Genomic DNA, 27,492 nt, shown 5'->3' with positions numbered 1-27,492 from the left:
GCACCCAAGGGGCCAGGCAGGGGGGTGGAGTGAGGCCAGCATTGCCAGCCATCTGCCCTGAGGAGGACGCTGGCACCCTTGGCTCTAAGCCCCCCAACCCCCATAAATCCATAATAAAAATAATCCCTACTTTTCCTAACATGCCCCAGTTCCCGAAGTGCCTCCTGATCCGTCATCACACTGATGTGCCAGAGGGGCCGGGGAGGCACAGCTGACCTTGTTTTATGCGATCACAACAGGGAGGGCCCAGGAGCCCAAGGCAGGCAGGGAACACCCCCTACCCTGTCCTGCCTTCTGAGTGGGCGCAGAGTCAGCCAGGGGAGGCTGCAGGAGCACCTGCTGAGGGTCTGGCCCCAGCTGCCCTGGGGAGCTGTGGGGTCTGGCCTCCGAGGGGATTGGTTGGTGAGCTGGACCCTGCCACCCACCATAGCTGCCCAGTCTGCCTGCCTCTGGCCTGGGAATGCAGGGCAGGGGCCGGAGCAGGAAGCAACTCCACCCAGGCCCAGGTGGCCTGGCCAGAACAGGCTCACACTGTGGTGGGTCAACTCTGGGCCTATCAGTGGACACTGCTGAAGCCCCAGGGGGGTGTAGCATCTTGACCCCATCCTTGCTATTCCCACCTGGCCTGGTGACTCCAGCCCATGAGAGGCAGCAGGGGCTGGGGTACAACCTAACAGCTGATGGTCTTTGGTGCTGCACAACGTGACAGCCCAGGAGCCCATCCAGCCCAGTGGGAGGACACGTCACCCAGGGCCAGAGCTGACCCCACACTGCTCCCAGATGCATCTGCCACCCCCAGGGGCTGGCAGAGTGTGCCTGATGAAGCCAGATCCCCGGGGTCAACCCAGCCCTGAGGAGGGAGGGCAGAGAGTGGGGGCGGTGCCAGGGCCTGGCCCAGGTGGCAGGAGTGGGCGGGGCACCTGCCTGGGCTCTGCCCGCCTGTGTGCCCGGCTCACTCGTCCATCACTTCGCCCTCACCATCACTTGGCCCTTGTCATCTTTGCCCTAGCGGTCACCGTCCAAGGTAGGTCTGGTGAACTGGCCCCTTGTGCTGAGCAGAAAACCGAGGCCTGGGGCTCTGGGGCTTGCCCAGGTCCCATTGGGCTGACCTGGACCACCCTAACCCCCGAGGCGCCCTTGCCTGTCCGTCTTCGGGCGAGGGCAGCCGCCCTGCGTGTCTCAACGGGCTGGCCTGACCGGTGGAGAGGACCCCTCCGTCCGTGGGCTGGCTGCGTGGGGAGCTGCGTCCGTGCGCCGTGCGCGCCGCCCGCAGTGCCTGCCGAGCCAGCGCCGTGCGCCGAGGCGGGGGGGCGCGCAGGGCGGGCGGCGGCGGCTGCGGCTGCGGCGGCTGCGCGCAGGTAGGGCTGGCGGAGGAGGGGGAGGGGGCTGCGGACCCGGCTGCCACCGCCCCCAGCCTGGGAGGCCCCCGCCCACGTGACTCTCTGAGAACCTGAGCCGCCGGGTGGGGTGCTGGAACTCGGGGTCTCTAGGAGGGAGCCCCTGCTCACCCCCCTGGCTGCCCCTGAGAAGCCCCCCTACTCCCCCGGCTCTCACCCTCGCTCCTGGCCGACCCTCCCAGGAGCTCCCTCCACGGCCTGAGGCAGGCAAGGTCACACTCCTGGCAGGACCTGCCCACATTTCCCGGGTCAAGGAAGTCGGTTCTCTGGCTCCCAGCCTCAGTGATGAGGGCAGGGGATTGGGGACAGCAAGGGGCTCCCTGGACCCCTTGAGTGGGCTGCAGCAGGGGAGACAAGGAGTGACCTGCCCTCACTTGACCGCAGCTGGCCGGGTCTCCTGAGAGGTCTGAAACTGTGGCTGTGACAGGCGGGCCCACCCTCAGAGACGGGGCCAGGGGCTTGTTGGCAGGTCAGAGGAGACACTGGGCAGTGGAAGGCTGCAGGGGTTCCAAGTCCTGGACCAGCTGCTCAGCCTGGGACCCCAAAATCCCCAGCACTTGCCCCCAGCCCCCTGGCCAGAGATGCAAATAGCAGCCTCACCCTCCTGGCCCCTGGATTAACCTGCCCTCGGGGTGGGCTTTGCCCATGCAAAGCAGGGGGAGGCACGTGTGGGTATGGGTTATGGGTGTGTGTGTCAGGGTCCCACCCCTGACACGATAGGCTTCTGCTACGGGGAGTGGAAAGTGGGTCTTGCAGGTGGAGGGTCAGGGGACCTGTCCTGTTCTGCTATCCCCCAGCACGGGGACATTACCCCACCTTCTCCAACCCAGAGGCCCAGCCTTGGTGAGGCTTTGCTGGTGGGTAGGGGTGGAAAGTTTTCTCTGCAGTTAATTAGCCCCATGGGAGGTGGGGGGCAGGCACGTGGGGCCTCATTAGTGGGGCCTCAGCTCCAGCCCTGTACCCTGGTGAGTGGCATGGGCTGTGGGGACCTCCCCAGGCAGTGAGCTGGTGTCAGTGTGATAGGGTGGGGCTCCCTCCCTCCCTTTGTTGGGGGGGTGGGAGGTGGCTCACCAGTGGGGAGGGAGCATCTGGAGGGTGATCGTAGGCTGGCAGCCCCCTGGCTCTGTTGATTCCTCCCATACCTTCTAGCCCCAGGCTGGCCACTTCCGAAGCCCCGGATGCCATGGGGGAGTGGGATGTGCCCCAGATGAAGAAAGAGGTCGAGAGCCTCAAGTACCAGCTGGCCTTCAAGAGGGAGATGTCATCCAAGACTATCCCTGAGTGAGTCCCCAGGACCCCATGGAGCCCCGGCCACACCCCACCCAAGGCTAGCCATGATTTGCATCTCATTTCCCTGCTCTGTGCTCATTTGTATGAGCCAAGACCACACCCCCACACACTGCCATCAGGCAGCACTTCTGAGGGAGGGCAGGTGCCCTCGTGCTCACCCCACCCTCCCCACCCACAGGCTCCTCAAGTGGATCGAGGACGGGATCCCCAAGGACCCCTTCCTGAACCCCGACCTGATGAAGAACAACCCGTGGGTGGAGAAGGGCAAGTGTGCCATCCTGTGAGGCCCCCACACCCCAGACTCACGCCTCCCTGTGAAGAGGACGACTCTGTAAAAGTGTGACTTTTATAAAGAGTTTTCAAGGAGGTACATGCTTTTGTACATTTTCTAGGAGAGAAAAAGCAACACCCAGGCACCCAGTGTGTATCTGGGGACGTCTGGTGTGGCTTCAGGGTGTCCGGTGTGGATCCAGGGTGTCTGGCACAACCCCAGAGTGTCCAGCATGGACGGGGGTGGGGGGTGGGGGGTGGGGTCCAGCACGGCCCCCACGGTGTCCAGCATAGATCCTGGGGACGTCAAGTGTGGGTCGGAGTATCTAGCACAGCCCAGGGTGGCAGCATGGATCCCGGGGGCTTGGCGTGGCCCAGGCTACAGCAGGTCCCTGATGTACAGGCTGCGCCGCACGGCGTTGGAGACGCCCTCCTTGAAGCGGAACCAGACGTCGCTCCTGCCCACCGCGGTGCCCATGCGCTGCTCGGCTGTGTCAGTCTCAGGGGCTGCGTGCTCTGCAGGGGCCACACGGTCGTTCCTCCACCCGACCCTGACCCCAGTCCCTCAACTGCCCCCACCTCCCCACACACCTGTGCTCGGGGCTGCCGCTCTCTTGACAACAACACGACCGAAGAAGTCCCTCTCAGGCTAAAGGAGATAGGCTGGTCAGGTTCACGGGGGCTGACCCACAGCAGACAGTCCCCTACCTGGGGGGAGGGCCCAGAGGCCATCTCCCAGGGAGGAGAGGTCTCGTGGCACCTCTGGGCAATGGCCCCCTACCCTCACCCCAACGCTGACCCTCTCTGCAAGTGTTCCCTTCACCCTTCACCACCCTCACAGTCACCTGCTCCCTGCAAAGGTCAGGTCCAGGGCGGGAGGTGCCAGCATCCTGCCCAGATGAGAAACTGAAGCCAGGTGGAACCATCATGCTGAACAGCAGGGAGCTGGACCTCCAGGACTTAGAACCATAGCACTCCAAGGTCGCCCACCCAGGCCCACCTGGCCCCACCCTCTGGCCACCTAGCCCCATCCCCCCATTAGGGTTAGGGTTACCACACCTGCTCCTCCAGGGCAGCTCTCTTCAGGATGCACTCCAGCCGCTGCTCGTGGCTGCATGGGGCAGATGGCTGCGCCCCTTTCTCCCCAGTGCCCCCCAGGGGACCCCCATCCACCTACAGGAAGTCACATACAGTGAGAGCTGACTGGGCAGGACCATACCAGGGACGGTGTCCACTCTGAGGGCCCTGCTCTGCCCAGAGCCCGGGGTGGGCTCACCTGGGGGCCAACCCTAGCCCGGGCCAAGGCCTCCACCCGCCGCATCTTCTCCACTTCAATCTCGCGGGCAATGAGCTGCTTGGCCTGGTAGGTGAGGGGCTTGCGGGTGGGCAGCTCGGGAAAGCGGCAGACATCCTCCACGTTCCTGCTCTCGGGGTGAGCAGGGCAGGGCAGGACACCAGGGCACTCAGTCAGCAGAGACGGGGCAGGAGCTACTTACTAGCACCGACCCCAACTGCCAGAATGCAACAATGCAGGACGGGCTCCAGTCCTGTCCCTGCTGCACCCAGCTCTGTGGCAGCAGGGGTGTTACCCACTCTGAGCCTGTTTCCCCAACTGTATGTGGGCTTGAAGAGGGCTGCAAGGGAGGAACTGACACAACGTGGCATGGCCTGGATTCAGGCCTGGGGCTGAGTGCTTGGGAACCAGCATCATTACTGCCTCAAGGATCTGCATGTGGACACCACTGCTGCCGGTCCTCCATCCCCACGACCCTCTCAGGACAGAGAAACGGGGCCCTGGGGAGCTCAAGGGCCCTCTGGGGGTAGCTCCCGGGGGCACTGAGAGACTCTGCAGTAAACCTCAGGTCCCAGGGCTGTGCCCACCTCACAGTCACATCTGGGCAAGGAATGAGCTAGAACTGACTCCCCCACCCTCCAATGGGGAAAGACTCACACTTCCAAAGCCATGCATTTAGACTCGCGCCGAGCAATCACCATGGCACTTGCAGCCCAGCCCCCCAGCCTCCTGCCCCCAGGCGCTGCACAGACTCACGGCTCCAGCCTGTAGACATACTGCCCGTCGGGCGTGCGCTCCTGGCAGTAGGTGAGGCTATAGGCGAGCATGGTGCCCACGAGGCTGGCCAGCTGCTGTTTCTCTCGGGAGCTGTACAGCTGTGTGCTCACCTGTGGGCCGGTGGGCAGCAGGCAGGGGTGCTAAGCATGGCCAGGGGCCTGCCCCCACCAGGAGCCACAGCCCTTCCAGGCGAGGCACTCACGGGGCGCAGCTTGGGTGTGAGGATGTCCAGGAGCAAGCAGAGGGTGTCCAGGATGAGCGCCTGCGGTGCAGCCCGGCTGCGGGTGGCTGGCGTGATGCCCGACACCAGCGTCTGGATCAGGTTGTGTGTCCGGCTCATCCGATTCTGGGCCTGGGGTGGAGGGCGGACGAGGACCAAGTCACCCAGGGGCCCGGGGTTAGACCCTGGGTATGGGCAGGGCGTGGGGCGCACCTCCTGCTGGCTGCTGGGAAAGGTGATCCTCGGCACGTGGCTGGAAGCAAAGAGCAGGTGGAAGGCCGGGGGCAGGAAGGGCAGGTAGCGCAGCAGCTGGAAGCTCTGGCCGTGGTGGGCGGCCCGGCCCAGCAGGTCGTCGAAGGCCAGCCAGTCAAGGGCTATGCACACGGCCGCCAAGCTGGAGTCCCGCAGCCTCAGCCGCAAGAAGTTGTCGAACAGGCCCTGCGGGCAGGTGGGCAGGCCAGTTTCCTGAGCCCCTCCAGCCTCATGCCCCTCCAACCCACAGCACAAGCACCACCCTGTGGGACCCTTCCCCTCCCACCTGCCTGCAAGGCCCAGGGTCTCAGGCACAGCTGCAAACACCAGCAAGTAGCCACAGGGCCCTGGGGACGGGGGTGGCCAGAAAGGCCCACCCTGCCACCCCAACTCTGGTTTGACCAAGACCCTGAGACATGTGAGAAAGAAGCCCCCAACCCCTCCCTAAAGGAAGTTCTGTTCACCAGAATCAAGGGCACAGAGCCCCCACTCTTGTTCCATGTGGGAATCCCCCCCCTCCAGCCACCACACTGCCCTCCACACAGTGGATTTCCAGATTTGCAAGCATCCCCAGCTGCTAATCCAAAGCTGCTTAGCCAGGGAGACAACTTACACCAGGCTTCCCAGGGGATGGGGGGCAGCCACCACCTGCTCTCTACCCCACGTGCACCCACGTCCCTGTTCCCACAGCTCACATCCAGAATCCAGCCCCTTCCAGCTACTGCCGGGGCCCTTCAGATAGTTCCCCAAGAGCAGCCAGAGTGACCCCATCATACGACCCCATGCTGGCCATCCCCCTCCTGCCAGGGTCAGTCCTTCCTCCCAGCCTGTCCCTGCTCCCACCCCTTCTCAGAAGCCTCCTGATGCCCCATGTCCACTCCCCGCCCTCCCGCCCGCACCGTGTCCCACTCACTGTCTGGGGATGAGAAACACTGCCAGATGCTGGCCTCCTGCCCCCCAGCCCCCCGCAAAAGTTTGAGGTAGAGCATGGTTACCTGGACCACCTTTTCGTGCTCACCCGCAGAAGCGGCCACATGCAAGATGTGGTAGAACCGCTGAGAGGCCGCGGTCAGGGGCACCTTGGCAGCGAGGGGCCCTGAGCCCATGTGCCCATCACCGAGCAGGAGTGTGTGGGTGGTCAGGGTTGGGTCCTGACCCACGCGGCGCCTGCAGAGAGGGCCCTGAGGCTGGAGTGGAGCCCCTGCCCCATGACCCTGGACCCAGCCCTGCCCACCCTATCCCTCCCGGTGGCACCAGCTTGTGTAATACCCTGAGGTCCCCGAGAAGGGACAGTGAGGGAGGCCGAGGCAGAGCCAAGCAGCCCCCAGGGCCGGGCAGCCTCACACCCCATCAGCAAAGGCAGAGCTGGCTGGCATCCCAGGGCTAGGGTACTGTGGACGTCCAGACCGGGGCTGGCCTACCTACCTCTGGGCCTGGGGCAGCTGGAAGACCTCCTGCCACACGGAGAAGAGCCCCTTGCGCTGGTCCTTGAGGCCAATGCGTGTGGTCTGCACAGCCTGAACGCTCAGCTCCCGCTGGCCCCGCCCATGCAGGAACTGGACATGGGGTTGGGGGGTGGGGCGGTGAGGGTGGCTGACCCCCACCCGTGTAGAAACTGGACACGGCGGTGGTGCGGAGAGGGGGGAGTGCTGGCTGCCCCTGCCCCACCCCCTCCACGGCCACCTGCCCACCTGCAGGGCATTGATGCAGGCGCGGATGTCGTTGTCTGTCTTCTCGCAGAGGGCCGCCAGCGCGCCAGGGTCAGCCCGCATGCCCCGCCGCAGGGAGATCTGCAGGGAAGTGAGAGTGTGAGTGTCCCCCCGACCCCCACCCTGAAGCCACCTCCTCCCTAGAAACAGAGGTCAGCTCCTGTTCTATGGGAAGCAAAGGCCGAAAATCCCTGGGGAAGGACCTCGGTCGCTGCTTGGAACCACCCACCACCAAAGACCAAACTGTCCCAGCACCTCCACCCCATATTCTGGGACCAGCTGGGAGGCCGGGGGCCTGACAGCAGAGGGAAGGCAGCCCTCACGGACCTCCTGGAGCCGCTGCGTGAGCCTGGAGGGCAGCGTGGGCGGGAAGTGGAGCAGGAGCGCCTGCTGCTTCAGCTGCCGAAGGGAGGGCGCGAACCTGTGGGATGAGCGGTTTGCACAGCGAGCCCACCTGGCCAGGGGAGCCAGGGTGCGTGCCACAGCCCAGCAGGCGTGGGGCACGACCACCCAGCGGAGACCCCGCCCCGCCCCACTCACTGGTCATTGCAGATGCAGATGATGGGCCTCATCAGGATCCCCCCTTCCGCCCGACGCCGCCGCCCCCCGCCCGTGGGCACAGCGGGGCCCCCTGGATCTGCCTCCTGTGGGCCCTGGCGGTCCAAGACGCTCAGAAGAACATTGATGGCGGCCTGGGGGGACATGCAGACGGCGGTGAGTCACAGCCCCCACTGCCTGCCCACCCGGCTGCAGCACACCCAGGAGGCCCACCGTGGGGGCCCCGTCGATCTCATCGATAACCAGGCAGTTGGGCCTCCCACCAGTGCCCAACACCGACTCCATCTGCGTGGCTGCCTCGATGCGCGTTCGGAAGGCCTCAGGGCTGCGGTCATCACTGGAACCAAGAGGCCAGGGAGGGGCTGTCAGGGCAGCCATGGCCTCAGCCAGGGCAGCAGCCAGCGTCCCCAGCAGGACAATCTCCCAGGGCAGAGCCACCACGTGTACAACTCACGGATGCTACACAAAGCCACCCCATGACACTGCGGCCAAATCCCAGTGAGCCCTGAGGATGGACAATTCCACAGTCCACCACCCCCAGACTTTCAGGGTTGTATCCCAGGCTCAACCAGACACATCAGGACAAAGGGAGACCTGGCCCTCCCCCAACTCACCTCGCGTTCATCTCCACCACAGAGTACCCAGCATGCCGCGCAATCACGTGGGCCAGAGTGGTCTTGCCCAGCCCTGGAGGCCCACACAGCAGCGCCACCTGCAGCCGAGGCAGGAGAAAACGCACTGTAACCCACACCACCTCACGGACTCTGGGAGACCCTGGCCCAACCGCCAGAGACTGAAAATCCTATCCCATGAAGCTCGGTGCTAAGAGATGTTCTCCTATCCTGCCCCAGCCAGTCACCAAAGGAGAACAAGCCCCTGCCTGCTGGTCGTGCAGAGCGAGAATAAAGCCTTGCGTGAAGCAAGTGACGTTTGGACCTGACAAAGACACAGCTGTTACTGATGTGACTAACACCCATAACCAACCCAGAGTCCAGCGTAATCACTGTAGGGAGATGCAGGGTCCTGCAAGGAGTGCTAGTCTTATCTAAGTCATTAGAAAAAAGGACTCAAATCCCAGCTCACGCTGCTGACACTCCTCACCAAGACCCTGACATCATCCCACCTACAGCCTCGAGGGCAGTAAATGTGCCTCATGGCCCCCAGAGGCTGCAAAGGTGCCAGCCATCCAGAGAACAGCGCACAGCCAGGTGGGCTCACCTTCTGCCGGGGCCGCCCGCTTGGATCCAGCTCAGCCTCCAGCATCTCCTCTAGCACCTGTCCGTGGCTTTTCCACTTGCTGGAGGCTGTGGCCTCCTTGCCACCACGGGCCGGTTCCACACTAGGTCTGGGCTTCCGGGTGGGCCGCTCTCGGCCAAACACCACCAAGTCCCACAGCTTCAGCCACTTGAGGAGGCAGCGGTTGGTGAACTGCAGGAAGAGAGGCCCAGCCTGGGGGGGCGGCCACCAGCACCAAGGACTCCTAGTGCCTGCCCCTCGTGTTACCCTACTGTCATGAACCCAGAAACACACACAGGGATGCTAAGGCTGAATGACAAGTGATGACCAGTGAAAGGCCCTATACTGGCCTCAGTTCAAATTCCTCCTCTAAATCCTGACACCTCTGTGGGCTGGCAAAATGAAGACCTGCTAGGCCCTAAGTTCTTTTCTCTCGACAACAAAGAAGCCAGTCACACTTCACTTAAGCGAAAACAGGACCTCACATCGTCACTGAGCAGCTCCGTATAGCGTTGGGGTGCGAACTCATCCACCCAGAGGCAATGCTGGGAGGCATCTTGGCTGTCAGCCGGCTCCTCCTCAGGGGCCCCCGAGGGCTGGGGCCCCTCCTCCACTTCCTCTGACCTAAGACTGGAGAGCATTGTGCCCTGAGCCACTGGGCCTTAACCCCATGCAGAGATCACACCCCCCAGAATACATGCTGGTGGTCAGCAGTCCAAGGACCGGTGAGGACCTCAGAGGTGGAGGGGCCCACTGTGTCACCTGCACAGTGTGTCCGAGAGCCGCTGGGCCTCTTCCAGCAGTTGCTGCCGCCGCTGTGCAGACAATGGGGTTGGAATCAGGATGGCTCAGCCAGCCAGTCACCCCAGAGCTACCTCTCCCTTCCCAGCAAACCCCAGCAGACCCTACCTCGCTGTCGATCTTCTCCTTCAGGGAGGCAAAGGACACGCCCAGCAGGTCCAGCTGGCCACGGCCACGCCAGCGGATGTCAAGAAGAGGGCTCTGCAGGTAAGGGAGGGCATCAGTCATTCTCCTCTAGGTTATGGGATTTCTACAGCCCGCCTCCCAACAGTGCTCGGGGACCTAGGTGGCATTCCCTAGCATCAATGGGCCACGAGGAGCCCCTTCTCACCAGGGACCCCAAGGGATCATTGGAATGGCAGCAGATCTAAGGTGGAGAAAAGAAGAAAAAGTGAAAAAAAGTAAAAAAAGGGAGGAGGAAAAGAAAAAAGAAGAGAAAGAGGAGGAAAGTGAAGGAGAAAGATGGCTCTCCCGAGTGGAAGACTAGAAGCCAGATGGACCTCTAGAGGAGTTCCCAGGGTCAGGGTGGGGGATGTGATGTCCAGGCCCCTGCTCATGTCTGCACAGCACCCACCTGGACCCCAGTGCCCACTGGGTCAGCCCGAAGCACCAGAAAGGCCCGGTCGCCGCCCGTGGAGGTCACATTGATGTAGTCCTCCAAGACAGGGGGCCGCCTCAGGACAGGATTGCGGGCAGCTGGCGAGGCCCTAGTGAGACCCACATTAGCCCCGGTATCCAAGGGCCTGGGAAGGGACCATGACCATCTTGGGGATTCTTGGGGAAGGGACCTGGATCCACCGCTGGCTACCCAGCCCTCCCACAGGCCCACAAGTCCCCAGGCCTCAAGACCTTGTCAAAGAAACCGGATCCTTCCAAGATACTGAGATACCTGTACCCCAAGCTACACACCCCTTGCCCCACAGCTCAGCAGGGACCTCAGGACTCGGTGGGGGGGTGATGTCCTGAGTGGGGGAGTCAGGAGGCAGCAGCTCTTCCATCTCATCGGACCTGAAGTTCAGTCTCCTGGCAGCTTCCAGCCTGGATCGTTTGACTTTGGGGGCTGGAGAGACACATGAAAGGAACAGAGGTCCTTCCCCAGCCTCGAACCCCACCCCTATGCTCTGGGCCCCCGGAAAACATACTAGGGGGCAGGGGTCTGTCCCCATGGATGTCAGCGGCCAGCTGCCTCTTCCTGGCACCGCCCTTGCTGTTCCTTGGAGGTCCGCCTGGAGAGCAGTGAGTGGCAGCGTTCCCTCCAGCAATGGTCTCCTCGAACGTCAGGCGGGGCCGGCCCACGGTGGGCCAGGGGTCCCTGGAAGGTGACACGGTGGTTGTCCCTGCGGAAAGAAAACTCACAGCAGTCGTCCAGGGCAGCTCGTCTGCACACACAGTCACAGCCCCCGAGATCGGCGGCGCTGCAGGGCACTGCTCTCTCTAAAGTGGTTGGCTGCCTCCCGGCCTTCGCGCCTCCCCTCCGAGCAGCCCTCCTGGAATCCCCGGGTGGGCCAGACCCTGTCGAGCTACGGGGGACGAGGCCACGGCAGTGCCCACGCCTACCTTCCAGCTCGGCCAGCACCTCGAGCTCGGCCGCGAACTGGCTGTGGAAGTCGTCCTCGACGCCGTACAGCTCCCGCTCGTAGTCCTCCATGGCCGCCCGCCGCCGGCTACGAACCTCCCGCGCGCAGCTCCAGCCCCAAGCGACCCGGCGCCGCCAATCAACGGCCGCCGTACCTGGGCGCTCGCCATTTGTCAGCGGGAGGGGCGGGGCGTGGGCGTGGCTGCGCGCGCAGGCCGGGCGGGGCCGAGTCTGTACGTTGGAGCTGGAGCGGCGGGACCCGGGCGCTCTCCATTGGTCAGCACGGCAGCCCGTCCGTGCTGTGGGCGGGACGTGGGCGGGACTGAGCGCCGGGGCCGGGCCGGGCAAGGCGCACCTCTGTGGTTCGAGTGGCGGCTCCGGGGCCGCTGGGCCACGAGGCAGGGAGACGCGAGGGCAGGAGCCAGGGCCGGGCAGCAGCATCGGGGGCCCAGACGACGCATCTCAGCTGCAGGTCGATCTCGGAGTGGGCAGGGGCGCGGGAAGTGTTCTCAGTGGAGTCCGCCGGGCACCTCTCCGCCTGTGCCCATCAGACGCGGGAGGCAGGGCAGGGGACGTCTACGTGGGAGAGGGAGAGCCCCATCCCCTGCCCTGCACCCCACCCCACTCAGGAAAAGGCCCCTATCGCGCGTCCGTGGCCCGTCCGGGAAGGGTCCGTGGGAGCGGGCTGGAGGGCAAGACTGCTCCCCAGTCCTGGGTCTGGCAGGACTGCCCCACAGCCAGAGCCTAGGGCAACACTAGCTCCCCTGATATTGGCCAGATCCCTGCTACTTGACTCAGAGGTGGGAGTGCAGGCACACAGTAGGTCTGCAAGCTTGCCTGACACAGCCTCGGTGGCTTCAGACCCAGGGCCCTGGGGAGCAGGGGTGTCCACGCCAGGTGGGCAGGACCCTGATGTGGGCTGGGCACCCCATGACCCCGCTCCATGCACTTGCCCTGCATTGCAGCCACCATGGAGCCAGGCAGCGTGGAGAACCTGTGTGTCGTGTACCGGAGCCGTGACTTCCTGGTGGTGAACAAGCACTGGGATGTGCGCATCGACAGCAAGGCCTGGTGGGAGACGCTGACCCTCCAGAAGCAGCTGCAGCACCGTTTCCCAGAGCTGGCCGACCCTGACACCTGCTACGGGTTCAGGTACCCACAGCAGCCTCCGTCGGTGGGAAGCGGCCCACAGCCCAGCCACCACTGATCCTCTGCCCCACGCCAGGTTCTGCCACCAACTGGACTTCTCCACCAGCGGGGCACTCTGTGTGGCCCTGAACAAGGCAGCCGCAGGCAGTGCCTACAGGTGCTTCAAGGACCGGAAAGTCACCAAGGCTTATCTAGCTCTGGTAAGGCCCGGCTGGTCCTTGAAGCAGGAGACTCCAACTCTCAATCCACTTTGGTAGCCTCTGGCTGTCAGGTGGGTTTCCCAGCAGTGGTGGGTGACCCCATGAGCGGCGTGTGACCCCCTTCCTGGCAGGTGCGGGGGCACGTCCAGGAGAGCCGAATGACCATCAGCTATGCTATTGGCAAGAATAGCACAGAAGGCCGGACCCACACCATGTGCATTGAGGGCACACAGGGTACGGAGGGCAGGGGGTGGGGGCCAGGGGCACAGTCGTCCAGTGGGGACCCTGAGTAGGCTGGAGCAACCCGAGCAGGCGACCTGGGCTGGGGTGGACTCGGCCATGGAGCTGGCCCAGCCAACTCTCTGGGCTTTCCTTGCTCCCCTCAGGCTGTGAGAACCCAAAACCAAGCCTCACTGAGCTGATGGTCCTGGAACACGGACTGTATGCAGGTGATCCTGTCTCCAAAGTGCTGTTGCAGCCTCTCACGGGTGTGTCCAGGGCGCGTGCCCAGGTCTCCTTGCTGTCTGCTGATGGTGTCCTGCCTCGGGCATCTCCTGGCACAAGGCACCGAAGTGTCCCCATCACGCAGGAAAGGAACCTGCCCGGGGTCTCCCAGCATCGCTGGCCAGGCTGACTCCTCCCCCACACTCAGCCTCACAGCCTGCAGCCTCTTGCCCCGTACGAGGTCGCTCTGGCCTGGGTTCTCTAGTTGATCGAGCACCGCCCTGGCCTCACCAGGGGCAACCCCAGAAGTCGCTTTTGTTCTGAGTTCTGACGTCTTTGTGGCATGAAACAGGGAGGTCTGCTGCCCCCAGGGGTTGCGTGAGGCTTCAAGGACGGTGCTGAGCATGACATGAATGGGTAGGGGGTGGGCATGGGGTGGCGCCCCTGCCTGACTGGCCCCCTCTCCTCCCCAAAGGACGGACGCACCAGCTGCGCGTGCACTGCAGCGCCCTGGGCCACCCCATCGTGGGGGACCAGACCTATGGCCAGGCCTCGAGCCAGGAGGACCAGCCCTTCCGCATGATGCTGCACGCCTTCTACCTGCGCATCCCCACGTGCACCGAGTGCGTGGAGGCCTGCACGCCCGACCCCTTCGTGCCCACCCTCGATGCCTGCTGGAGCCCCCACACCCTGGTGCAGCCACTGGACGAGCTCGTCCAGGTCCTGCGGGCTGCCGCAGACCCTGACCCCACAGAAGGGGGCCCCAGGCCCTGCAGCCCCTCCACGCCCCTGCCCGCGCCGGGCCGGCCCCCACCGACCCCTGCCAAGCTCCCTGAGACAGAAGCACAGCGGGCCTCCTGCCTGAAGTGGCTGTCGGAGTGGACGCTGGAGCCGGACAACTGAGAGCATCATGCTGGGGTGGGGATGGCAGGCTGGGACTCCAAGGGTTGGGGGCTGCGGGTCACAGTCCTGGACCCATCCCTGCAATGGCCAGGCCTGGAGCGGGACCGGCAGGGCCAGCAGGGGGAGCCAGGCAGCTGTGATTCCAGAGGATGAAGCTCTTGGGCTGTGGGACCCACGTGGGCCTCCCTCCCAACACCCCAACCCCCACAAACTGCCCCAGAGCGCCTCCCTGGTTCTAGAGCCTCAACCCCAGGAGCTTATTTGTGGACTTGATCGGGGTCACCCTGGAAGAGGCAGAGCCAGGACCTGGCCACCCTCGAGGTGGGCTCCTCCTGGGCCCCCAGCCAACACCCCAGAGCACCCTGCTCCACGCTGCTTTGCTTGGACCCTCTGTGCCCATCACCCCAGCCTGGCTGGGTTCTCCATCTGCAGACCTCAACCCTCGCTAGGCCCGTCCGACCTTGTGCCTTTGCTTCTGCTATACTCTGCCTCCTCCACCCACAACCTGAGTCTCTCACATGGTGGTGGGTGTGGGCCACACTCCTCAGCCCCCACCTCACGTGCCATCCCTCCAGGCCTGCCCTGAGCGCTACTCCATGGGGTCTTCCGGGCCCCTAGTTGCGGCTGCTGCCTCCATCACCTGCCTGGCAATTTCCAGGCAGGACCTCAGCCTGGGAGCAAGGGCAGCCCGCCAGCCCCCGCCTCCTCCATGCCCACAACACGGCCACGCCTCCCCAGCCATAGCTGAGCTCTGAGAACTGGGAATAAATGCTCAATGACTGACCTTGCAAGTGACCATGAATGTGCCTGATGTGGGGATTTCAGGGGGGCTCACACCCCCACCCCATCCCTTCACTGGACGGACCTTTGCCCTAGCCCCCAACAGGAGCCAGGACGGACCTTGTAATCCTAGCTGCTGACCTGCCAGCCCCCCACTCAGTGAACACCCGGCAGCCCTGGTGTGGGGGCTGGGCTCTGAGTAGGGGACAGAGCTGGGTCAGCTGCATCTCTGGAGGACCCCCAGACCCCCAGCCATAAACATCAGAGCATCCACCTGGTCCCACCAGGGTTCTCCGTAGAGCTGCTGCCCTCACAGTGCAAACCTTGGGGCCCTCCAACGCCTCAGAATGCCACGGGAGAGCTGGCGCCTAGGCCTCCAGCCAGTTTGAGGTCACACACCATGTCCCTGTGCCCAACTAGGCCAGGCCCCTCCTCTCGGCCGGCCAAGGCAGACAGGACCTATTGTGGGGCTCCTGGGCTCGTCCCACCTGTAACCACAGCAAGCTGTCAGCCCGGGTGGAGCCAGAGGCAGCCCCCCCACCCCACCCCCACCCCACATGGGGCCTCTGCAGAGACCTAGGTCCCAGCCTCTGCTCCCCCGTCTCCTCATCTGTAACAGGATCGGAGGGGCCCACAGGGCAGCAGCCCGGACAGATAGATGGCTACTGTGATGTGCCCAGCATGACCCTTTCTCGTCAGACGGGGGCGGGGTGGGAGAGCATCGCCTTCCTGGCACTCCCAGCACCTCACCTCCTTGCTGAGGACTGCCCCACCTCTCCCCCCACCACCCTCCGCTCCACCTCCTTCCCACTACCTTCACCCTCTGCCCTCCTCTCCCCGCCACCATCTAACCCCCCCACCCTAATGCCCTCCTCTGCCATCAACTCTTACCTGTTTCGCCCCCTTCTCAGCATTTCACCACTGTCTCCTCCTTAGGTCCCTGCGGAGCATCAGCCCCTCACCCCCAGCGCGGCCCGGCCCACAGACCCTGCTCAGTGAGTGTGTGTAGAGAATGAAGGAATGGTCCCCAAAGGACTCAGGGCCGTGAGCCCACCTTGTGCAGGCTTCCCGCCTCTCCCCACGCCCCCTCCTCATGGCCCCACCCCCTACGCCTCTGGGCGGTGCTCAGCCGCCGTCATGCCTGCTGTTACCACACGGGGTCACTGCTGACCCCGGCCCCTCATAGCCCTGTCCTCTTGAGACTGCGGTGACCTTTGGAAGTTCCATTTCCCATGGACACACCCAGTTGCTTCCCAACTGCTGGCACCTGCCAGAGGGTCTGGACCTACAGGGGCTGTGGCCAAGCCAGGACCACCCTGACAGCCCTTCCTTCCAGGTGCCCCCAGGGGCCCCTCCCCACCCAGCTCAGGCAGGGCTACCCCACAACACCACAAAGGGTGGCCAGGTCTTCCTCCCTGTGCCCCAGCGACTGGCCACATGTTGGGACCCTCCCTGGGGCACAGGTCCTGAACTTGGGAGGGCGTTTCTCATGCCAGGACAGAGAGAATCGTTTTTCTTCGGCCGGCTGGCATCACCGCTGTCCCCCCCAACTCAGGTCCCAGGAAGCTGCTGGTGAGGCCAGGGGGCCAAGGGTCACCCCCATCCCCACCCTTCTGTAGCCAGGAGTCTCGGCTGGGCCAGGACCCAGCCTCCAGGGCCCCCACCCCTGACCCCGGCCACAGGGACGGGAGCACACAGCCACTGCCGCCACATGGCCCTGGGGCTCCAGCCCCTGCTTACTGCCAAATGGCCTGAGGAGGTCAGCCAGGTTGGGGCCTTGGGACGACCCTGACTGACGGTCTGCAGGGTAGGACCAGTTGGCTGAGGGGGGGCCTGGGGTAGAGCGGAGGGCAGGTGTGACCCGCCGCAGAGCACTGACCTGGGCATGACAGCCTGGCTCAGGGCCCATGGGCTGAGCCTGCAGAGCAAGCGACAAGACAGACAGGAAGACGCGTAGACTGGACAGACAGACAGGCGACAGGCAGAAAGGAGGGAGGGAAGGCAGGATGAAAGGGCGACAGAGGCCCATGGGTAGGAGCTGCCCCGGGGATGTTCCACGTATATTTCCCCTCTCCCCACAGCCTGGCTCCTCCCCCTAAAGAGCCCTGTCAGCCCCTCTGAGAACCCCCAGGGCCACAGATCCTGACCTTGCTCCCTACAGGCATGCTGCCTCTCCTGTTGGCCCCAGGACATGAGGTCCCCCCAGTCCATCTGCCCCCCACAGCCTACTGTGGGGCAGCCCATGAGCGGTCACGCTCCAGGGGGCACAATGTCGGCAGGTCAGGAGCACACCCAAGTGCCCAACCCAGCCGCAGGGCCCAATCCTGCCCCTGCTGACTCTGTGTGGACAGGGACAAGCCGTCAGCCAGCGTGGGCCTCAGTCTCCTCGTGTGTACAGCGAGCATTGTGCTGTGCTGCTGGCGGGGGCCAGATTCCACGAGCAGTACGGGACAGAGATGGGGACGGGTGTGACTCTCTACAGCCCAGCACTTGCTCTGTTGCTGTGGTCATTTGTCCACCCGGGGCCTGGGGCTTCCCTAGAGGTCAAACCCAAATGGGGCAGCCATCATCTGGCCTCCTGCACTCACTGGCCTATGGGGAGTGTCCTCCAGCCAGGCCTGGACCCTGGGGTGGGTGGAGACCCCACCACCAAGTGACATCCCACCCCCACAGACCCCTCAGCATCCAGAGCTCCAGCAAGCCCTCAGCCAAAACCAAGCGCTCCAGAGCTGACCAGCCAGCCTCAGGGGGTCAGTGCTAGAGCCCAGGGTGAGCCTGCCCACCTCCAGTGGGACCCGCCCCCTGGACCCCGCCCGCCCTCCAGACCCTGGGGGTCACTGGCCTCACTGCCACACACCCTGCCAGATGGAGCTGAGCTGGCCCTCCTGGTGGCCAAGGGGCCCTTGGAAGCCCATCCTGGGCCAGCTGGATGGGGAGTCACTGGACAGTTTTCAGGGGAGAGGGGCTGTCACCACAAGCTCTGGGTGCCCTTCAGCTCTAGATGCTGCGGCTGGACTCCCATGGGGCCTATCCAGGGGCCGGGGAGCGATCCTCGGCTGGTCCCTCCAGCTGTCGGTCCCCCAGGGTCAGCACCTCTGCTTGTCTGCAGGGCTGGCTCGATGGGCACGTGTGGCCCTTGATGCAGGTGGTAGTTGTTCAGTGGCTGAACCCATGTCATGGGGGCTCAAGGCCCCAGAGCCCTCTTGGCCCTGCCAAGCAAGGGCAGATGTGGTGAAAACTGGGGCCAAGGGCCAGCCTGGGGCACCCAGCCCGCCCCACCTCATCTGGGGAAGAAGTGTCTGTGGGCACCTTCATTCCCAACTCTCCCGCAGCCACACCTCCTGCTCTGCCTTGGAGACCTGCCCTGTGGAGCCATCCCCGTCCTGGGCCCCAGGGTGCTGGGCACCAGGGCCACATGTGTGGCAGGCACAGCTCTCCCATTGAGGCTGCCTGCACACCCTTCCCGCCCCACAGTGCACACATGTGTGGACATGCATGGCCGGCTCTGCTCCAGTATCCACAGTACAGAAACACGCCACACGTCACTCAACCCAGGCCCCACAGTGGGGCCACATGTGCCTAAGATCCCTGCAGGGGACACATGAACCACATGCACGTGTGCACATAGATGTGTGTGCTCCCGGGTGCACACGGACGTGCATGTGTGCTCACACACGGATGCCAGCACACATGGCAAGTGCAGGTGTCACGTGTACAAACGCAGGTGCGACCCTCAGGGCAAGGTCATGGCTGAGCCAGGCCCCCCAGGGGAGGGGTGTGTGCTGGGCAGCCGCCAACTGTGAGCTAAGCCTCCCGCTCCTGTGAGGCTGGGGAGCAGGTGCCCCCTGCTCTTGGGGCCCCCAGGGGCTGACAAGGCAGCATCACCTGGTATAGCCCCAGCCCCTCCCCTACGCGTCTGCCTGGCAGGCGTCACTGCAGGAGTGGGTGGCCGGCAGGGCAGGGTGCTGAGCGAGGCATGGAGGTGAGCGGAGACCGTGGTGCCCCCACCCTGCACCACCCCTGCGCCCCGAAGCTTAGTTGCAGGGACTGACACAGAGCAGGGTGGGACCACTGGTGTCTGGAGCTCCTGGCGCCACGTCTACAATATCCCCGCTTCCGATATCTGCCGCCTGGACCTGGAGCAGCCTCCTTCTAGGACAGACAGAGTTCTTGGTGCTCAGGTGAGGGGCGGGGGTGGGACGTGAGCCACGACCAACTGGACGCACAGGGCCCCAGCTGTGAGTCTGGCCTCTGTGCGGCCCTGGGCAGGTAGCTCAGCCCCTCTGAGCCTCCGTCTTGGCCCCCACTTGGGGCGGTTACTTCCCCATCTTCCTCCTGGGCCATGCAGAGTCCGGAGGCCCACAGGTGCCCCAAGCCAGCAGCCCATGCAAGGCCGTGGTCCAGGAGCCAGCAGTGTGGACCAGGCTCCCTGGCGCAACCCCCTCCCCAGGCCTGTTTCGGTCTCCACCACGGCCAGGGCTGCCAGCAGGCTGCAGCATGGGTTGTGCCCGGGGCCAGGTCTCACTGGGCATCCGAGGCCCTGAGAAGGGAAGGGGGCTGCCTGGGCCGCCTGGTGTGGGGGTGAAGCTGGGGCTGCACCAGGGCAGGTCGGGGGCCAGCAGGCCTCTCACCCCAGCTGCTGCAGGGACTCACTGGGACCGCCTCCCACCCCCATCCCCGAGCTGTTGAGAGAGCTGTCCACTGGAGACACAGCAGCCCAGCTGTGGATCCCCTGAGCCCTGACCTGCGATAAGAAAGCCGGGATTTGGCCTGGCTCCCCCTCTGCCGCTCCCTTTTGTTCCAGAGACACATTGCTTGTGGGTTGTGCCCTCCTGAAAGACGAAGAGACACGGCTGCAGCCCAAGGTTTGGGGTCACCTGCCCTGCATGGCACCTGTCCTGTGTGACCCTGGGTGGTGACCTCCCTTCTGTACCCTGCCCCGGCCTCACCACCTCCTGTCTCCTCTCCAGCTTGACCCGGACCCGCTGCCTCTGACCCTGGTGCCTTCCTGCCAGGATGACCAGTGGGCACTGCACAGCCATGGGCCCCAGAGCAGGTGAGATGACTCTCCCTCCCCCTCTTGGGGGGCAGCTCCCATGGCCAGCTCCTCGGGGTGGCAGGATCACCCTCTTTCCTCCTGAGCCTCTACTGGGGGTCTGGGAAGGGAAGGGGGTGGCACAGATGGGGCACTGTGGATGGGGGTCCTGTTGGGGACAAGGCAGGGAGAAGGGGGGCCATGGCTAGAAGGGACTGAGCAACCGAGGAGCAGGAGAAGGTGGTAGCTGACCCCTGTCCCTCTGCTCAGGGGTTTCAGGGCTCAGACTGTGAAGACAGAGCCACAGGGGGTGGAGGGAGAAGGTGCACACATGTGGACACTGGTAGGCATGCACACAGGCCATCACATAGGTGTGCACATGCTTCCACACAGTCACATGCCACCAGCTACACATGCGAACACGTCGTCACATGAGTGTATACACTGCCACACCAGCAGGCACACAGGTCTACTGTGTAGTCATGCATGCCATCCCACACATGTACACCCCACCACACTTATGTATACACCACCACCCCTGTACATACCATTAGGGGCACAGGCATACAGCATCAGACAGTTGTGTATACAGGTAGACACACTGCCACACATGTTCACCTGATCACACAGCACGCTCAGACCCAGGCTGGCACACAGATGACCAGCACCGTGGAGCTCCCAAGGACTCTGTATTGGGGCTGTCACAGGCCCACCCGGGACACAGGGAGCCCTGGGGAGACCCACACTGGACGCTCCCACACAGATGCTTATGGCCTGTTCTGTTCCAGGTGCCCTGGTGAGCCTGGGCCTCGCCTTCCTGGTGTCACTCACTGCCCACTGCTCTCATCCCCAGGCCGAGGGTGCCACCCAGGGAGGGCTGGATGTCAGCGGGGCCAACCTGTGGGCCAGGTGAGTGCAGGTTCGGAGTCACAATCAAGTTTCCGCAGCAGATTCCTTGGCAGGCCTGGGTGGGGGTGAGGAGGGACCATTTCCAGGGTCTGCATTTGACGGCCCAGGCATGGCCGGGGCAGGACTCTGATTCCCGGCTCCGATATGGGGGGCCTGGCCCTGCCTGCCCAGGTCACTCACTGGAGATGGCTCAGGGCAGCTGGTGTCCTTCATCAGAGTCACACCCACATGGCTGGGACAGGACCCCAGGCCATCGCGGCTGGCTGGGGCCCAGGTCCCCCCTCCTCGGCCCGGCAGACAATCACTTTTTTTTTTTTCTGGGGGATGCCGCGTCATGTGGCATGTGGGATCTTAGTTCCCCGACCAGGGATCAAACCCACACCCCTTGCATTGGAAGCACGGAGTCTTAACCACTGGACTTCCAGGGAACTCCCAACAATCATTTCTTGTCCTGAGGCCTCTCAGCTTTCTTCTTTCCGCCCCAAGCTTTGCTGCCCTCTCAGGTCCCAAACTGAGACTCTGTCCTGGTGGGGGTTGGAGGCCACTGATCTGCCATCAATCAATTGATCAATCAGTTGACTGATCAGGCAGGGCTGGAGGCCAAGATGGACCAGCTGGGCCCAGGCTAAGGTCTCATGAGGCCTGACCCTCTCCTGTGCACGGATCTTACTAGATTCACATCACAAGGAAGGCCTGGCTGCAGTCACCCAACAGGTGCCCTTCAAAACCTCAGCCATCGCTGGGACCTCAGAGCCCCAAGCTCTGGAACTGGGCCTCAACCAGATCCTGAGTCTGGACAGGGGCCACTTTTAAGCCCGGCTCATAGCACAGAGCCCAGCACCAACAGGGCGCCCTCGGGGGAAATGTGTGGTGTGCATATGCTGGCAGCCAGAGCCTTGCTGTCCACACCTCCTGTGTCTCTCACCCCCACCCTGTGTTGAGGAGTCTGACCTCCACCCCAAATGCTGCAGTCTGGGGCCCCTACTCCCTCTGTCCCTCACTGTCTGTCTCCTTTCTGCCCAGTGCCAACACCTCCCTCCTGCAAGGCTTCTGGTGCCAGCTGGCCAGTCAGCTGTCCCGGGACCAGCTTGCCGCTCTGATCAGGAGGATGGAGACGCAGCATGTCCTCCTCGGAGCCTGGCAGGTCAGCGGCGGCCCCTGCTGAGACTGCCTGGGTGTCGAGGGTAAGGGCAGACTCCCTGGAGAAGGGCCCCGGGGACGGGCAGGAAGGGAGGCATCCCTGGCAGAGGACCCAGGCAGCAAGGGCCAGGAATGTGGTGCCAGGACACGGAGTAGCTCTCCTGAGCACAAGGGCCCTGTGCTGGAGAGCTGTACTGATTGTCTCTAAGCCGACACAAGATGCGCCTCTCCGGTCACCCGACGGACAGTAAGTCAGCCTCTGAGGTGGGCTTCTCCCTCCCCTGGGTGATGTTCCAGTGTGGCCCACTTTGGACTGTTTCCAGGACTTCTCACCAATCACCCACAGACCCCTGCCTCTTGTTCTTGGTTTGGTGAGGGCTTGCCTACCTGGCCTCCATCTGGCACCTGTGGCCGATCCTCCGGGCTCCCCGAGGACGAGGGGTCTTCCAGCCTGCTGGCCTCTCCTCCACCTGGGCTGTGAGAGGGGTCAGCTGAGCCCACCTGGACCCACAGCTGACCCAAGCGTCACCAGTCCCTGAGTTTAATAAAAGGAAGGAAAGAAGGAAAGCTATTATTTTGTCTTATTATAAAATTAATATGAAATTAGTAATAAATCTGAAACAACCCCAAAGTAGGCCAAGTAAGTGGGACAAAACGTCCAGGCAGGGGTGCATTGGATAAGCAGACCCTCAGTGAGCCAATGTGGTGCAGTGGGGGCTGGGGTGGGCAAGGGCCTGATGCCGGAGGGGAGGGGGCTCTCAGGCTGGGTTTGACCCGTTCTGAGGCCAGTTCTCATGTGGAGGTTGAGGCAGGAAGAGGAAAACATGAAGTCCAGGGACAGAGAGCCAGCAGGCAGAAGGAGGGGACGGGTGGACGTGGGGACGGGGGATGAGAGGTAGGTGGGGGACACTAAGACGGGCAGAGGGAAAGGGGCTGGGCGAGTCCCCGGCCGGGCAAGGAAGTGACACGCTGCCTGCCCTCCCCAGCTCAGCTGTCTGGCCAACCTGGCCGCACAGCAAGGCCTGCAGGGCGACTTTGAGCTCCACCCCACCAACCTGCTGCTCTTCTACGAGTGAGTGCCCCTCCCCACCCAGCGCCCAGCCGCGTGGCCTGAGCGTGCTCCCCAGGGACACCTCAGTCACTCAGAGGCCCCCCAGTTGGCCCCCCTCCTGACAGCCCCCCAACCTTCCCACAGCCTGACACAGGTGAGGGAAGCTGACTGCCAGGCCTTTGTCCGCCGTGCCGCCCAGGGCAACACAGGGCTGCTGGCCAACCTGCCCGACCAGAGGGCCACCCTGCGGCACAGGGCCCTGGCCTGCCTGGTAGGCACTGTGGGCCGGCCGGGCCAGGACAGGACGGGTGACGGGCAGTGGGACCAGGCTCATGCTGACCTGCTGTCCTGCAGGGAGGGCCCCGCCCGAGCCTCAGCACCTCCGACCTGCTGCTCCTTGGGGTCCTGGTGTGTGACATGGATGCGTCCAGCATCATGGCTGCAGACCCCCATGTGCTGCAGAACCTGCACCGCTGTCCCCAGCTGATGGCCACCCAGCAGGCCGCCCTCAACAGGCTGCTGGCCAGCGGCAGGACCAGGCTCGGGTGAGTGGGGGCCCATGCCTTCTGCCCAGGCCTCCCCTCCTCCAGCAGATAGAGGAGGCAGCCTGGGGATCGATGTCCACAGCCCTACTGACGTCTAACCTCTGACCCAGCTCCCACCCCACTCTGACGCTGCAGCCTGTGGGGTATGGGTTTGGGGTGCCCAGAGGCCTGGGGTGGGAGAGTCTCTGCTGGGCAGGCCCTGGGAACGGCACTCAGGGAGGGCAGGTGGTCTGAGGGGTCTGGGTGCTGCTCAGGGCCCGACACAGAGCCCCCTTTGCACACCAGGCCCCCTGGCTCCTGGAACCTGGAGGGGCTGCAGGCTCTGGGACCCCTAGCCACCTACATCAGCCCCAGCCTGTGGATGCAGGTGCAGGAGGTAGGGCAGCGCCCCGGGGCAGGTGGGGATCCAGCCAACCTTCCACCAGCCTGCCCAGGCCTGATGGTCGGCCAGCAGCCACTCTGATGCCCAAGTGCTGTCCCCAGTCGCTCCCCATCACAGAGTTTCTGTCTGTGGGGAGGAAGGAGGGAACAGGTAGCCCTGGTGGCCCTCCCCAGGGTGTGGACTCTCCAGGCCCGCCCACCAGGCCATGGGCCTGGACTTCTTTGGCAGCATAGTGGCCACGTGCTGGGCAGGGCAGCTCAGCCAGCGTGATACCAAGCGCTTCGGCACTGGCTTCCTCGAGGTCAAGGCCAAGTTGGTACCCTCACGGCCCAAGCGGGACACAGGTCAGTGTGGCCACCATGGCCTGGGGATTTCGCATCTCCCCCTGCTCGGGCTCCTCATCCCGGAGTGGGGTCAACAGAGGCATGGCATCCTCTGCCTGGACCTCCTGAGCTTGGCCCAGGGTCTCTGTCCAGGTTGGGGGGAGTGGTCAGAGTCTGGTGGGGCTGGACTGGGAGTTGAGACCAAGGTCAGGGTTGAGTCAGTCTGGTCCAGGCCAAGTTTTTAGCTAGGAGTCAAGCTTGGGAAGGGTCAAGGTTAGGAGTGAGGTGGGGCCCAAAGTCAGCAGCAGTGCTGACCAGCTGGGTCCTCAACACCCGCACTCCACCTTGCCACAGAGAGACCCTTCATCCGTGGCGACATCACTGCGGCCATGCTGCACGACGACCTCTTCCTGGTGCGCTACGACTGCGTGCAGCTCGAGTCCTGCCTGGGCAGCCTTGTGCTCAGGGCCAACCTGGACCCCCTGCTGCAGCACCCACTGCCCGCCCAGTACCAGCAAGTCGTCAAGGCCAAGCTGACTCAGGTGCGCCAGCGACTGGCAGTGGGAGGTGGGTGGCGGGCCGGCTGTGTGGCCTGACCACCACCTGCCTCCCACTGCAGGTCTACCCAGGCGGCGTCCCCGAGGAGCAGCTGCAGCTCATCCCCTTGCTGGCCTACCTCTACTCCCGCGCAGAGATTGGCCAGTGGCACATCACGTCCAAGGACACGGTCGTGGCCCTGCTGGCCCCAGACGGGGCCCTGGAGAACAACACAGAGGTGAGGGCGGGGGTGGGGGTGGGCGGGGGACCCCACTGACCCTGGCTTTGCAGACCCCAACCCTGCCCGCAGGCCATCCTGCAGAAGTTCCTGGACCACAACGGCACCATCACCAGTGCCCTGCTTCTGGCCATCGGGGGCTCCCACCTCTGTTGGATGAGCCCCCGCCAGATCCAGGCCATCCGGCCCTTGGAGTTTTGGTGAGCCCACCCAGCAACCCACCCCCACGCCTCGGAGCCACCTCCACTCCTTGGCCGAGGAAGGATCCGGTGGGGGCCCAGGCCAGGCCATTGTAGGTGATTAGCTTCTTTTCTATGGCCTCCGTAACAAAGGATTACAAACAGAGTGGCTAAAAACAACAGAAATGTGTCCTCTCACAGTCTGGAAGCCAGAAGTCTGAAATTAAGGTGTCAGCAGGGCTGGGCTCCCTCTGAAACCTGTAGGGGAGGCTCCTTCCTGCTCTTCTAGCTTCGGGGCTGCATCACCCCCATCTCTGCCTCTGTCACAGCTGGCTTCCCACTGTGTCTGTGTCCAAGTTTCCTTCTTCTTATGACACCAGTCGTTAGATTTAAGGCCCATCCTAAATCAGTATGACCACATCTTAATTTGATTACAGCTACAATTAGGAAAGACCCTATTTCCAGATAAGCTCACATTCTGAGGTTCTGAGTGGACGTGAACTTGGAGGAGACACTACTGAACCTAGCACGGAGAGCAAGAGGAAAGCTGTGGTTCAGAAAGAGGGAGCCAGGCCCAGCGTCCAGAGGGGGAGGGGCCTCTGGCCTGCCCCTCAGCCTCACCCCCCACCCAGTCTGGCCGGAGCCCTGGACATCACCTCCTGCCCTCAGAGCCGCAAGAACGTGCTCTGCGACAAGGCCCGAGAAGCCTTCGGCAGCGCCAGAACCGCACACGCCTACTACAGCTTCACGCACCCCCACCTTGGTGAGACCTCGCCCTGCGTAGGGCACGCCTCCCGGAAGCCCCGCCCCGGAAGCCCCACTCCTCACCGCTGCCCCGCCCCTAGGCGGTACCCCCGTGGAGGAGCTACGGCACCTGGCCCAGGCTACCGTCTCCGTGGACATTGACACTTTCACCAATCTGAACCCCCGAGTGCTGCAGGTGGGCCCGGGGGCTACCCGTCATGGGGTGGGGCAGGGCTGGCCTAGCCGAGGATGCCTAGGTTACGGTCTGCAGGCCCCAACACCCACCCCAAAGTCGGAGGTGTGCAGGCAGTGTGGGCCCCAGGTCACTTATCCAGGTGTGTTCTGCCGGGTCTCACCCCTGCGCTCCGGCCAAGCATTGACCCCGCCCACGACCCCTCGCTCCCCTCGCAGAGCCTGAGCGGGGGCAACGTGACGACGCTGCTGGGCCAGAACGTGGGGGACCTGCAGAAGGCTCACAGCCACCCCACCATCAGCTCCTGGCTCCGCAGCCTCAATCAGTCAGCCCTGGGCGAGCTGGGCCTGGACACGGACCCAACCGGCCCCACCGGCCTCACCCACTCGACCACTGGGACCCCCAACACCACACCCTGGACGCCCCATCTAGTCCCCACCTCAGACTGGCCTTGGAGCACTGACCCCAGCTCAGGTATGCCTGCACCCACCCTCCCCACTCCAGCTGGCCATCCCCCCTCTGCCCTGTGTGCCCCCCCCGCCCTGACTGCTACTAGCTTCTTGTCTTGCACCCAATCTCATTCAGCGTTGGCCTACTCTTTCCATCGGCCTCCTTGGGTGACATCTGGGTGACACCGGCTTCACCCTGCATTGCCTGCTGAGTAGCAGAAAGTGGAGAGTGGGGAAGCTTTGAGGTTCCCGTCGGGGCCCAGAAGAGCAGCTGTACATGGGGGTCCTCACTGCTCTTCCCCACCCACAGGGATGGTGTGAGCCCTGAGCCCGGCGCAGGGGCCGCCCAGGCCTGGGGGACGCAGGACAGCCTGGGGGCTCCCAGCTGGACTGAAGGGTGCTCCTTCCATGTTCCACCTACAGGCAGCCCACCAGCCCACCTGGGGTATCTGCCACTGGCTGTGGCCCTGCTGTCGGGCCTCCTGTGGCTGCTGTATTGGAGCACCCCGGGGCCCAGCTGGAACCACTCACAGGGCATCTGCCCCATGGCCTCCAAAGACAGCGCTGCCCCAGCACCACTTGCAGGAAAACCGGGGCTGGTAGGTGGAGCTGGATGCCTGCCTAGACCGAGATGCATGCCCCATGCCCAGGGGACCTGGCCACGTCCCACATCCTAGGGGCCTGCAGGGCCAGTCCCTGCCCACACCCAGCTCCCAGGACCTGGAGCCAGACTGAGGACCTGGGCCCAGGGTCACTGCCCCAGCCAGTGAGGGAGATGCTGCCCCTGCCGTCTGGCTTCTTCCAGATGAAGAACTGGGGCCGGGGAGGGGTTTCCGTGGACTGACTTCGCCGATTGATTTGAATAAAGGACGAGGTGATCTTCCTGCCTGTGTCCCTTTGCTCTGGGCCCA

The 27,492-nt window shown here is 63.9% G+C and overlaps 4 protein-coding genes and 1 long non-coding RNA gene across 18 annotated transcripts; 3 read left to right on the top strand and 2 right to left on the bottom strand.

The window, feature by feature from the left end:
• The first annotated feature begins 917 nt into the window (after window positions 1-917).
• GNG13 (G protein subunit gamma 13) lies at window positions 918-3,057 on the top strand. Of its 2 annotated transcripts, none has more exons than XM_082360577.1 (3): window positions 918-1,024; window positions 2,547-2,678; window positions 2,866-3,057. In XM_082360577.1, the coding sequence occupies exons 2-3, from the start codon at window positions 2,581-2,583 to the stop codon at window positions 2,969-2,971; spliced, it is 204 nt and encodes a 67-aa protein (XP_082216703.1). In that variant the 5' UTR covers window positions 918-1,024; window positions 2,547-2,580; the 3' UTR covers window positions 2,972-3,057. The 2 variants fall into 2 exon arrangements, with proteins under 2 accessions (XP_082216703.1, XP_082216704.1); XM_082360578.1 differs by lacking the exon at window positions 918-1,024 and adding an exon at window positions 1,050-1,358.
• On the bottom strand, window positions 3,020-11,821 carry CHTF18 (chromosome transmission fidelity factor 18; the record flags this gene model as incomplete). 10 transcript variants are annotated; one of them, XM_082360559.1, is made up of 22 exons in its annotated part: window positions 3,020-3,473; window positions 3,549-3,606; window positions 4,017-4,130; window positions 4,234-4,378; window positions 5,008-5,138; window positions 5,231-5,380; window positions 5,462-5,686; window positions 6,496-6,667; window positions 6,926-7,056; window positions 7,192-7,290; window positions 7,537-7,630; window positions 7,750-7,901; window positions 7,981-8,104; window positions 8,382-8,479; window positions 8,986-9,195; window positions 9,489-9,633; window positions 9,766-9,818; window positions 9,913-10,005; window positions 10,379-10,547; window positions 10,714-10,864; window positions 10,947-11,141; window positions 11,362-11,821. In XM_082360559.1, the coding sequence occupies 22 exons, from the start codon at window positions 11,819-11,821 to the stop codon at window positions 3,337-3,339; spliced, it is 3,306 nt and encodes a 1,101-aa protein (XP_082216685.1). In that variant the 3' UTR covers window positions 3,020-3,336. The 10 variants fall into 10 exon arrangements, with proteins under 10 accessions (XP_082216685.1, XP_082216679.1, XP_082216683.1 ...); XM_082360553.1 differs by having other exon boundaries at window positions 5,231-5,686; window positions 9,766-9,809; window positions 9,898-10,005; XM_082360557.1 differs by lacking the exon at window positions 3,549-3,606 and having other exon boundaries at window positions 9,766-9,809; window positions 9,898-10,005.
• On the top strand, window positions 11,716-14,860 carry RPUSD1 (RNA pseudouridine synthase domain containing 1). Of its 4 annotated transcripts, none has more exons than XM_082360570.1 (6): window positions 11,716-11,852; window positions 12,346-12,532; window positions 12,606-12,729; window positions 12,861-12,963; window positions 13,116-13,178; window positions 13,649-14,860. In XM_082360570.1, exons 2-6 carry the CDS (start codon window positions 12,351-12,353, stop codon window positions 14,074-14,076), a joined length of 900 nt encoding a protein of 299 aa, XP_082216696.1. In that variant the 5' UTR covers window positions 11,716-11,852; window positions 12,346-12,350; the 3' UTR covers window positions 14,077-14,860. The 4 variants fall into 4 exon arrangements, with proteins under 4 accessions (XP_082216696.1, XP_082216698.1, XP_082216697.1 ...); XM_082360572.1 differs by having other exon boundaries at window positions 13,116-13,217; XM_082360571.1 differs by lacking the exon at window positions 13,116-13,178.
• LOC309613599 (mesothelin-like protein) lies at window positions 13,971-27,464 on the top strand. The gene is given in 16 exon segments (XM_082360579.1): window positions 13,971-14,091; window positions 19,827-19,912; window positions 20,680-20,800; window positions 21,824-21,944; window positions 22,927-23,012; window positions 23,136-23,262; window positions 23,346-23,536; window positions 23,822-23,912; window positions 24,121-24,266; window positions 24,600-24,783; window positions 24,861-25,016; window positions 25,089-25,216; window positions 25,828-25,977; window positions 25,979-26,135; window positions 26,351-26,606; window positions 27,005-27,464. Coding segments are annotated over 15 exon segments (2,208 nt in total). The 5' UTR covers window positions 13,971-14,091; window positions 19,827-19,872; the 3' UTR covers window positions 27,259-27,464.
• Window positions 20,782-25,723, bottom strand: LOC309613602. The gene is made up of 5 exons (XR_014235808.1): window positions 25,258-25,723; window positions 24,918-24,998; window positions 23,332-23,396; window positions 22,328-22,475; window positions 20,782-20,855 (listed from the first exon to the last, which is right to left on the bottom strand). It is a non-coding gene; the product is annotated as an uncharacterized lncRNA (long non-coding RNA).
• Window positions 27,465-27,492: the final 28 nt, after the last annotated feature.

This window comes from Balaenoptera borealis (genome assembly GCF_965194805.1).
Source record: "Balaenoptera borealis genome assembly, chromosome: 16".
In the NCBI taxonomy this organism is placed as follows: Eukaryota; Metazoa; Chordata; class Mammalia; order Artiodactyla; family Balaenopteridae; genus Balaenoptera; species Balaenoptera borealis.
This window is presented reverse-complemented; position numbering and strand designations above follow the sequence as displayed.

Coding starts and splice junctions, on each gene's coding strand:
- RPUSD1 (XM_082360569.1), top strand. CDS start 12,324: ATGCACTTGCCCTGCATTGCAGCCACCATGGAGCCAGGCAGCGTGGAG. Junction 12,533..12,605: donor GACACCTGCTACGGGTTCAG/GTACCCACAGCA, acceptor GCCCCACGCCAG/GTTCTGCCACCAACTGGACT. Junction 13,218..13,648: donor GCTGTTGCAGCCTCTCACGG/GTGTGTCCAGGG, acceptor TCCTCCCCAAAG/GACGGACGCACCAGCTGCGC.
- GNG13 (XM_082360577.1), top strand. CDS start 2,581: ATGGGGGAGTGGGATGTGCCCCAGATGAAGAAAGAGGTCGAGAGCCTC. Junction 2,679..2,865: donor TCATCCAAGACTATCCCTGA/GTGAGTCCCCAG, acceptor CCCCACCCACAG/GCTCCTCAAGTGGATCGAGG.